A 12428-nucleotide genomic window follows, 5' to 3' on the forward strand; every position below is an offset into this window, starting at 1 on the left:
CAAGTTTCATCAAAATTCGTTGTCTAGTTTTGACATAAAAGAATAACAAACATTCATATGTACATCCTTTTTTCCAACCTTTTGCTTTTATAATATTCGTAGGATAATAATATCGTTCATAAGCGAATAAAAACAGTTATTTGAGAAACTACGCCGGGGACAGATTAAATTTACCCAGTACAATAGCTGAAAGAAAAAATTTTGTGTGAAACAAGACAACGTCACGGTAATATGTACCACATTATCAGCGTATTAAAATATAAAATCGTTTGAGCGTTTGTCGCCGTTTAAAGATGGAACAATTTTCGCAGTGACGTCAAGTCTGTGTTACTAGTTTTTAAGACCAAAGAAATGGTGTTGAGAATATTTGCGGGTATCGTAAAGTTATCTATAAAATATTGTCTCGAATACGTAGGGATAGTAGGTAGTATAAAAGTGTTATAATAAAAATTGTTACTAATTAACGTACACACATAACTCCGATTAACGTAATGACTGATATGTGTCTATGATAAGCTTTAATTAACATAAATTTGATTTAACTAAATATAACAGTGCATACAGCATAACAGTAACAAACTCCCGTCATTGTGACCGTTACTGAAGTGATATACTTAATTACTAAATAGAATCAAATTTTAATACTGCTCTAATGGATTCAACAATATTTATCTGTATCTCAAGCTCAATTCTATCAATCCTGTGTGTTGTGTTACTGCTGACGTCCTGGTACTTGATCCCAAAATGGCGAACGTTACAAAACTATATCTGTGTAAATCAAATTATAACAGGAACACTAAGTATGTTGTGTTTAACAATAAGCAGTTTGACTCGAGGTTACATGCTTCATGCTCTTATGACTGTGTTCGAATTATCTTTCATTACGACGCTGTGTTGGTCTCTCACTTCCTCAGTGATCGCGTATTTAAGACTCGTGTTAGTATTCCAGGGAAAGATGAGTTATGAAAAAAGACAAGTGACTATCTTCACGTATCTGACTGTTGTTCTAACTAGGATTGCAACGAATTCTATCGTACCAAGTACAAGTGACAACGAAAGACGATATACTGCTAGACATGTCGCAACTATAACTTTATTTGAAATGTTAATGACTGCAACTTTCGTATTATTTATAAGGATTGTTGTGTCTGTGATGTCATGTAAGACTAGAATGTCTCCGAGGAAAATGAGCCATGTTCTGTCACTGATAGGAGTCGCTATTATCTGTGATACAGTTACGATTGTATTCATAGTTATAATGAACACAAATATAGTAAGACAACAGAATTACGTGACTACGTGTGTTGCGTTTTTCTTCTTTTCACACAGACATGTGTTTCAAAGTATGTTCGTATTGTTTGGAAGGTCATCGAGGAAGCTTTGGCAGCATTACTTAAAGAGGAGAAGAAGTCGTGTTCTGAATGATATCAGACTAACATAGTGTTAAACTTGTTAAAATCGTCTGTAAATGACAGTAGACCATTTACTTCAATAAATCAGCACAGAAATATAAATGACACAATTTTACCCTAGACATTTAATATTCAATACCATCTCGAGAACGCAGGATTATTAATCTAAAAGTTACAATAAACAGTGTTGCTAATTAGTACACATATAACTCTGATATACCTAATTATTGATCTATGATAAGCTTTAATTAACATAAATTAGTTACGATTAAATATAACAGTATACAACAATATTCCCGTGATTGTGAACGTTACGAAAGTGTCTCACTAAATAAAATAAAATTTAAATACTGCTCTAATGGATTTAGCAATATTTATCTGTATCTCAAGCTCAATTCTATCAATCCTGTGTGTCGTGTTACTGCTGACGTCCTGGTACTTGATACCAAAATGGCGAACTTTACAAAACTACATCTGTGTAAATCAAATTATAACAGGAACACTAAGTATGTTCTGTTTAACAATAATGGACTTTACACGAGGCAACACGCTTTACGCTCTGATGATCATATGCGAATTATCATTCTCCATAACTCTATGCTGGTCTCTTACTTCCTCAGTGATCGCGTATTTAAGACTCGTGTTAGTATTCCAGGGAAAAATGAGTTATGAAAAACGACAAGTGACTATCTTCACGTATCTTACTGTTGTTCTAACTAGAACTGTAACCAATTATTTCGTACCCAGTTTAAGTGTTTACGAAGAAAGACATTTTGCTGGACAACTCTCAACTATAACGTCATTCGTGCTGGTAATGAGTTCTATGTTGATAATATTTATAAGGATTGTTGTATCTGTGATGTCATGTAAGACTAGAATGTCTCCGAGGAAAATGAGCCATGTTTTGTCCCTCATAGGAGTCGCTATTGTCTGTGATACAGTTACGATTGTATTCATAATTTTGCTCCTTATATCTCAGAACAGAAAAACGTATTGGTACGTTGTTTTTTTTTTCTTTTCTCACAGACTTGTATTGCAAAGTATGTTCGTATTGTTTGGAAGGTCATCGAGGAAGCTTTGGCAGCATTACTTGAAGAAAAGAAGAAGTCGTGTTTTCAGAGGTATCAGACTAACATAGAGTTAAACTTGTTAAAGTCGTCTGTAAATTATAGTAGACCATTTGTTTTAATAAACCGATATCGAAATATAAATATTTATTCTAAAAATCAGGGTAGCAATGATTACTTTCTACATGATTTGAACGATGTTTTATTTATGTTATTTAACTTAGGTTAGTTTAATTATTAGAAATGTATAATGTATTTAATTATAAGAATATGTAAAATGTAGTTTGTTATATAGTTGAATGTATTCGAGATATTGCTGATCCATTATGTATATTTTACTCTAAAAATATCGATAAAGTATTATTTACGATCTTTTTCAAAATGTGTTGAGCCTCAGGCCGCCATATTGTCTTGTATCCAGTTCTTGAAGGCGTACACTCTGGTGTAAACGTCTGGGTAGCCGCGAGCACACGGCATGCCCCACGATACTATTCCCACCACCCTGTTGCCTTCGACCAGGGGACCTCCAGAGTCACCCTGTATAAGCACAAATTTGTAAATTAGTTGTTAAGTTGTATGATACAGTTATGTTTTACGAATAAATTGTAATTTTTTATTTTTGTTTTATTGTTTTTGTCATTTTGTAGTCGGATAGTACCTGAGGATGGTGAAGTGATCGACGATTTAAAACTTGGACAACTCACCATTGTATTATTGTTTGTTTTTGTTTCTAAGAAATACAACTCAAGCACTAAGAATTGCTTTTGTGTTGCGGTAATTTTTACAAATATACAAACAACGGGCTCAAATCACAACCAGACCCGTAACATTAATTATGGATCGCACAAACAATTGTTCCGTGTAGGAATCGAACCCACGACCTACCGACGCAATGGTAGCGGCGTGGCGACCTAAACCACTGTGCCACGGAGGCAGTCATTATAACTTGCCTTTCGAAGTCATGTGAATATTCGAAATAATTATTGCTGATTGTAACAGCGAAAGAAACGTTGTGACGAAACGTTGGATGGCAAAAATACATTTGAATAGTTCTGATGCACTTTGCCAATGTAATGAAGTCGCGACAAAGAACGTTCGAAAGAAGACTCAAACTCGATTTCCTTCAGTCAGTACTATCGACTACTATCGAGTTGATAGTTCGTCGTTTGTCAATATTCGAAAGTGGCAGAACATCCGCAGTATTGGCACGAGAGAGTAAGAGGTAAGGTTGAATATTTTGATGCTTACATGGCAAGCTCCTTCCCCAGACTTGGTGAGTGAACAGATCTGGCTGGCGTACACCGGGTGAATGGACGTGTATATATCCTGGCATCGCTCCACGCTCAGCGACGTCAGGTTGATCATCTGAAGCTGCGCGGGAATCGAACCTGGGTACTGGCGAACATAATAATAAATTGTAAGACTGATCAACATATTAATTTTGGCACTTTCTGAATAAGTGTTGAGCGTTCTTCAATCCCTTTTGGTGCTGGCATATAAATAAGAATTATAGGTATCTGAACTATGTGTTAAAATAAACTAAGTGGAACTTTTGTTACATTTTGCTAACATTTATGCTAGAAAATAACTATAAGTACTTGAGAAAACATTATGTTGGCAATAAATATGAACTGATTTTTAAACTCTCGCGTTGCACGTTTCGGCGCAGGTTGCGAGTGCAACCTGCGCCGAAACGTTAGGCATTTTAAGGTAAAATGCGTGTTCGCGTTAATTCCCGTATTCTATTATACATTAAACATGAACTGATTCAACATATAATAATAATAAATTTAACCCATTACTGTCCCACTGCTGGGCAAGGGTCTCCTCCCGTAATGAGGGAGGGGTTAGGCCTTGAGTCCACCACGCTGGCCAAATGCGGGTTGGGGACTTTGCATGCCCTCAATAAATGTATTAAACAAATTTTAGGTATGCAAGGTTTCCTCACGAAGTTTTCCTTCACCGTTGGAGCATGTGATAATTATTTCTAATACACACATAACTTCGAAAAATCATTGGTGTGTTGCCTCGGGTTCGAACCTGCGCCCACTTGCGTGGGAGGTGTCAACTTATACCACTCGGCCATCACTGCTCTAACATATAGCTAAAGTAATTAACAAAAAATGTTAACATAAATTAAAATAAATAAACATATTCTTGGAATAGAAACTAAGTATATTTTATCATAAAGACAGGAATTAAATATAAATCCTTACTCTTAAAAACCGGCCAAGCGCGAGTTACATTCGCGTACGAAGGGTTCCGTACTATTAATTATGAAAACGCCAAAAACACCTTTGTTGTATGAGACCGTTAGTGTTTGTTGTAATTTATAATTGTAGCGGCAACAGTAATACATCGACTGTAAACATTTCAATGGTCAACTATCACGATTTTTGAGATACAGCCTGGTGACAGACAGACAGCACAGTCTCCGTAATAGGGTGTTGTTTTTACCCTTTAGGTACGGAATCCTAAAACGAAATTCAGGCGACCTTGCTTAGGCAGTATTTTACCTATGTATAAATATTATGAACGTCTGAGTCAACGAGTTCTCGGGGAATCTCATATTTGTACAGTAAAACCTTTTTCTATTCTTTCGGTATTTCTTAATCATTTTGACAAAATAAACAAGCCTTTGTTGCCAACATAGAGTTGTTAATACAAAGAATGGCTACAATCTTATACTGTGGGAACAAATTACATTTTGCGGTAACTAGTGGTATCAATGTTTCAAAGGAAATAACAAATATGTTGTAATTTACCGGTAGCTTTAAATAGACTTTTTAGCCTCTCAAAACTTAGTCTAAAGTTTTGACAAAAAACGTTTTTAAATCATTTCCATAACCGCTGGGGTTAGTTTTCTTGCCATTCCTCATAATTTGCAATTTAAAGATAGGGAAACCCAAAGCTAGCACTAACTTAATTTTGCTTAATTCTTTAAATAATCAGTTAAAAGTAACGCTCAGATAAAATATCCTTGGATTTCCGTAGTAAAATTGTAATAGAAAATTCTGTGCTTTTTCGTTGTAGGTACTCGACTAAGATCTTAACATTTCTTAAGAACTTGAAATATCTTTAAAACTTTGGCACACAAAATTGAGACCATGGTCATGACATCATTTCCAGTAATTTACTGGTAAAATCTGGCACAAATTTTTGCTAGTGTTGATATGTATTTAAACTAATTTCGTCTTAAAGACTGTAGCAAGAGCTAGAGCTACGAAATGCTACGAGACTCAATTGCTACGAGTGCTACGATCTACGTACAATTTTATTATTTTTACATCAGTTCCTTATACTTCAAAAAGGACTACAAATCGGGAGGAAATTTGCAGACAATTAACTGGTTATAATTAGTATTTCCACAGTATAGAATTGAATCGTATTTTCAATCTTTTGTTTCTAAGCTTATAGAGTAACGTATTTTACAATGAATAGACAAAAATATTAAACACAAAAGCAGTAGTGCATTTTCCAACACTCAGTTTTATTCTATAAAATAACACCTTTAGAATACGGTTGGGACTCTCTGTTGTCGATAGGTGATATACATCGATATCGCTCCTCGGGTATTGTAAACAATGAGACTTGATGTTTCTAAGTATTATTGTTATTATATGATTCATGAACTGCCAAACAGATGATCTCATTATGCTTTGTTTATTTTAATTTTTATTCTAATTATATCCTTCTGTAATTTTTTTCTATTTTTATGATCGTTTGGTCAAAATAAATGATGATTATCTTTACGAATATTATAAAGCTGAAGAGTTTGTTTGTTTGTTTGAACGCGCTAATCTCAGGACACACAGGACAAATACAGGTCCGAATTGAAAAATGATTTCAGTGTTAGATAGTTTATTTATCGAGGAAGTTTATAGGCTATATAACATCACGCTACGGCCATTAAGAGCGGAGTAGCAACGAAAAATGTTACAAAAACGCGAAAAATTATGACCCATTCCTCTTATGTGACGCAAGCGAAGTTGCGCGGGTCAGCTAGTTATTATTATAAGTAGTTGTAAAGATTGTAACAAACAAAACAAATGTGACCTACATAACGTAGGCTCCAGACAGTGCGTCGTAGTTTTTGGGTCAGGGGACTCGGAATACTCGGATGTCTCTAATGAGACAATTAGAGAGCACTCCGCGTGATCCGCGAAGGGTTCATCTTAACTACGCAACAAATGTACAAAAACAACAATGTAAACAACGCTTATATTCGTACTTTGGACCCGGATTGTGTGTAACCGGGTTTATTTATAGTAACTTTATAGGATATGTTGACCCGTACATCATTTTATAGTGCGGTGGTACTTTATTATTGTTTTGTTTTGGTATTGTGAACTAAAACAGAGATCCAGAAAATTTCCTAATCCCTACTTCGCTACTAATATTATAAATGCGAGAGAAACTCTGTTTATTTGTCTGTTATGTTTTCAAGGCTAAACTACTCAACCGATTTTAATGAAATGAGAGAGATATAAAGCTAATTTGATAAAGAATATAGGCTATTTTTTATCGCGAAAAAAGGGGTACAAATATTTTTAATAAATGTTTGTATGGAAATTCTGTCTTAAGTCACTTAACCACGCGGACTAAGTCGTGGGCAAAATCATGCAGAGTATAATTGTAGTCTCACTTTTGGACATATTGGTTAGTGCAGCGCGGACCGCAAAATCGCCTTGGTCTTTCGATTCTCAAGCCAATGACATCAAAATGTCAAAACGGCCAAAAAATGACAAACGTGGTTATAGAACTTAAACGACGATATTATCAATGCCCAAAATAACTTACTTCGAAGAGTAACTAATACTAGTATTTCGGTAAAAAAACAGTCGTCACTTTTTTTATATCGACTTCGATTGTTTTTGGTTATACCTCAGGTTTTAGTCTTCTGTCAAAAACAGTAGGGTTCCAAAATTGCTTTACTTTTTTCATAATAAAATAAATTAATGTTTTGAAACTTTTGAGGCGTGTAAAGTATAATTTACGCTTCGTTTAGTAACTCTCGAGTGTGGAAGAGCAAATTAAGAGAAGCGTAATTTCCCTGTTGAATTAATGTTTCTAAGAATTTACACATTTTCGTGTGTCTTTCATATGTATGTAGGTCGCGGAGAAAGTAACTGCGTAATGTGTATTATCAAATATTTTGTTAATTTAGATCATCTACATTAATTAATAAAATTATTTTGAACTTACTTCAGTTGAACTATAATGATCTAGACAGACATTAGTTATGTTATTATGTAAGTTTTGTTTAATTGAAAGGTTCTCTTCTCTCAGGTTCTCTCTTCGGTTATCTTATTAACGGGAGCAATATTAAATGTATACAAAAGTAACAATATTAAAAAAATGCAAACGGCTTGATGATTATTCCTGCAACATATTTATGTATCACAGCCCGAAAGTACGCTCCCTAAATAAAAAACCGCATCAAAATCGGTTCATCCGTTTAGATTTTACGGTGACACAAACAAACACAAAAAGGTTTCAACTTTGGCTCCCCTTTTGTTTAAAGAGTGTCAATTTCGAATTTACTTTGATTTAAAAAACATTGCAAAATAAGTAAAAGTTCATTCGACTCACCGAAGTCCTGCCCCACCCGCTCAAGAACAGTTCCTTGCCACCTTCAGTATCGCTATCAGGTAGACTTATAGGCTGGACTCGGTCATTGAACTGTATGTCGTTCTTTAACTTGATGAGACTGACGTCATTCACGATGGCTGAGCCGTCGTAGTCTGCGTGGACTATGATCTTTTCCACTGAGTACTTGTCGCCGCCGACGAACAGGCTGTTCGTGCCCACTACCACCTTCATCAGGTAGTGTGATTGGCTGGAAAGAAGGCGTTTAATTAGATTGATGATATAAAACTACAAGTAGTTTTTTGTTTGAACGTGCTAATCTCAGGAACTACTGGTGCTAAGTGAACAAATCTTTTACTGTTGGTCTGTTTATTGAGGAAGGCTATAGGCTATTTATCATCACGCTATGACCAAATGGGAGAAGAGTACCAGTAAAAAATGTTACAAAAACGGGGAAAATTATGACCTATTCTCTCTTTTGTAACGCAAACAAAGCAGCGAGAGGCAGCTAGTATGTAATAATTTGAAAGGTGACAATGTATTGCTTGTGTTGGCTTCCTGACGGAATATTATTTATGTATTTCATTAAGTATTGTGTCAAGTTTCATGATATTTGTGACTGATTTGGGAGTGTTCCCTGAATTGCAATGTGGTTCAAAAGAGAAACACGATAAATGAATAAATAAGCAACATTTTGTATCATAAGTTGTGAATTATGGATTTTACTACGAAAAAACTCATCAGCATACATATCTTCTTCAACTTATTTTTACTAAATAAAATATTGAATATCATGAATAAATAAAAGCTTAAATTACCCAAAATAGTCTATAACTCGTAAAAGAGTGACGGCAAATCGATATCGGCCAAAACTTTCATTTCAGACGGAGTCAAACTCTTCAACTCGTGAATAATACACGCATTTTACGTTTTCAATTTCCAATGAACGGTAATCCATCTCAACTTCAGAATTTTATATTTCAAAACTTTATTTGAAAAACGCTTTAACTCTTTCAGTAGTACTTTGAAAAACACTTTCACTGTAATAGAGGGAAGGGAACTTTCTAATGCTAAAATATTACGGCGCGGGGGCTTAAGAAACATTTGCCAACTGTCTACCAACAGTATACCAACCGTATAAAATAATACGGATTAGGTTCCCATTATAACAAATAAATTATTTTATCCAATACCCATCCTATTGCTTGAGGGAGAGGTGAAACCTAGACCTCCACAGCCTCTAGACCCTTCAGGCCCTCCACAGTGGGCAAATGGACAACTATTTTGACTGAGCAACATAATGGTTTCTACGAAAAAAAAAAAAGGTTTAGTACCTAATGTTTAGTTTTTATATTAATTAGTAATTATATTATTAGTAAAATCATTCGATAGTTTGAGCGCCACATTCTAACAGAAAGCCAGAAATTTATAGAGAAACAATGTGAGGTATGCGACTAACAAATAAATTCAAAACAATTCTTATATACAGGAAGAAATTAGAGAACGCGAAAGCTACGACAGTCGTCTCTCGCATAGAAAGCCAGAAATTTATTTAACAATACATAAAAAAATACTTCTAATTTTATTGTAATAACAAGCTTGTAACACGTAAATATTTTCTGTACATAGCGTCATAAACCTTGTATTTACTTATGTAGGTTGTAGCACAAGGCCGAGACATTTAGTGCCGTACAAAATTATGGCTTTGTTATATCAGTCCGATAACAGTTTGTAGTGATATTACAGAGATCCATATCCCAACATTGTAACGAAGTAATGTATGTTATTTGAAAAGACCTTGACCCTCGCAAGGACGAGCTCACGATTTCTACGAATTGCTATTACTTTCTTCGTAAGTTGTACGTAGATTGTTGGCATTAAGTTCGGATTGTTGCGAATATAAGTTTAGATGGCTAATATATTTTGTGGATTTATAAACTTAATGCGTTGATTAAGAATTAAGTATTACATTGGGTATACTTGATTCAGTAGCTCGATTCTCTACCACTGTCGATAACCGGCTAGCTATCGACAAATTTCGTATGACAATCTGTTCAGCGCCTCTAGCGTACGTCGTAGAAACTATTATTGCAGTACATTTTAAACGTCAAAGTCTCGATACTCGATTCTTTCAATTGTAGAGAATCGCGGTACAGCTTGCATACTTCTCTTATTCTTTGAGTATGCAATGAAAAAAGTGACAAAGCTTGACTAGAAATGACACCACGGCTTGCAGAAATGCAGACGATTAGCTTAAAAGCTATTAAGTTTAACAAAGCAATTTGCTTCATACAATACTACTAGTTTAGTGTTCTGGGAAACAAGTATTAGTAAAGTATACCTAGTATAGTAATGTAATTATTATTTCGACACGGATTACAAACGTGGACGTATTTAACTACATACTCTAAAATTATATGTGATCCTACATTCATATCAGATTTCAGACCACGGACGTGAGTGGGCTTTAAACCGTATATGATAATTTGAGCCACCGGAAGCCTTGCTTCATATCGCCGTAGACAAGGCTTTGCTTCCGTCGAGTATGGAGAATTATTACTCAGTACAATGGCTGAATACTGAAAGTTTGGAACGGGTGTAAAGGCGCCAAGAATTTATGAAGATATAAATTAAGACGGTCGATTTTGTAGGCTCTATTTTACTGAGCAGTCAGAAGAACTAAGTTCGGTGGTGCTTTTATGAAATAAAATATAGTTTTATTAAATATGATTTGTTATCTACGAATATTAATAAAGCATTTTTTACTTATCAGACTTTGTGTCATAATTATTTATTGTATTGTATACGTCAAACATAAGACGATTAAAATAATTTGACAAAATAGTTCTAGTGAAATACACTAGAGGTGATCGTAAATATTTTCAACGTCGCGTCGATAAATAAGTTCCAGTTTTTGATAGTACCGACTGTAGGGAATTGGGATACTGTTATATATAATTTCATGACTAAAAAAACATTAGAACTTACCCAATAGTACAATGAGCAGCGGTGAGCACCCATCGTTCGTTCAGAATAGTTCCGCCACAGAAGTGTGAGTTGAAGGCATTTCTCAAGGAGGCCTGGTACGGAACCCTGCCTTCAGGAGCCGCCTGGCCGCCCACTATGCGCACTGATCGGTCATCGAACGTTGAAGGAATATCGGGGAGAATAAAGCCTGAAATAAAATAATAACGTCGCAATTACTTGTGTTATAAATTCATAGGTACGTTGCGAACTTTCCATACAAGGCTCTCTACAGTTGCTAGATTATAACAAAACCTTCAGATATGTTTAAAACAAATGGATATGTTTGTTAATATGTTCAAAACAAATTTCGTACAACCTGCGTTCTAAGAAAACAGCTCGAATTCCTGATGGAATCCGAATATATTCCGCGTATGAGTAACGAGAATAATAAGCTCTCGGAATTTTTCATTCGAGTTTAATGTTATTAAGGTTATTGATATGCTAAAAATGTATTATCTGGCTTACTGGGCCTTTAAAATATTAAGCATGACTACATTTTTAAATGGAAATCCTTGGTCTAAGATTTAGTCTCGTTTCACGGGGCCTTTTACAATCATACAAACAACGCATACAAAATACATATAGACCATAAATAACTATTTGCATCATGCAAATATTTTCGACCAATTATCTAAGCTAACAGCGCACGAACGTGCTGATAACTTTAGGATATATCATATTCATTGAATGGAGCTTATTTTTCATACAATGAACAGTTTTGTAAGCCTTCTTCAAAAGATTTAACAAGACTTTAAGATCAATCTAATTATGTTTTGACATAGACTCCTGCCACCCATTTTAATCTACAACCACCAGTAGCGCGATTCTCTACAGCCGATTATCGAAGATTTTACATTAAAAATGTACTGCCAAATAGTTCCTACGGCGCCCGCTTGCGGCGTTAATCAGATTTTCATACAAAATTACTCTATAACTTGCCGGTTGTCGCTGGTCAATAGTGGTGGAGAATACAGCAAAAGTAAAGCAGTCAACAATTCATTTGGTTCTCAATAAATGATTCGAATAGCGATAAATATAACAATAGAGACCCATACCTATTACCTCTTGTGTATTGAATAGAAATAAATTGATTTATCAACAATGAATGTCCAATTTACGACCTTCATCAATAATGTTTGCACTCAAATGGAAATGAGGACGGCGACAAAAAGTCAAGATACTTACAATAAGATTTTACAAAGTATCAAAATTGAAAATAAGGGTGAGTGGCGTATCTTTTGTTTATACTTTTTGTGTTTACGGAAAATTCTTGGAAGGAAAATAAGTACGACTTATGAATGAAAGAATTTGATAACGGTTTGAATGACAAAGT

At 34.8% G+C, this 12428-nt stretch overlaps 1 protein-coding gene across 1 annotated transcript; it reads right to left on the reverse strand.

Moving 5' to 3' along the window:
- Positions 1 to 2673: 2673 nt before the first annotated feature.
- On the reverse strand, positions 2674 to 11773 carry LOC142986390 (chymotrypsin-2-like). Its single transcript, XM_076134875.1, has 5 exons — positions 11737 to 11773; positions 11057 to 11243; positions 8072 to 8318; positions 3728 to 3874; positions 2674 to 3016 (listed from the first exon to the last, which is right to left on the reverse strand). The coding sequence occupies exons 1-5, from the start codon at positions 11771 to 11773 to the stop codon at positions 2873 to 2875; spliced, it is 762 nt and encodes a 253-aa protein (XP_075990990.1). The 3' UTR covers positions 2674 to 2872.
- Between the last annotated feature and the right edge of the window lie 655 nt (positions 11774 to 12428).

This window comes from Anticarsia gemmatalis, chromosome 2, assembly GCF_050436995.1.
Source record: "Anticarsia gemmatalis isolate Benzon Research Colony breed Stoneville strain chromosome 2, ilAntGemm2 primary, whole genome shotgun sequence".
Taxonomy (NCBI): Eukaryota; Metazoa; Arthropoda; class Insecta; order Lepidoptera; family Erebidae; genus Anticarsia; species Anticarsia gemmatalis.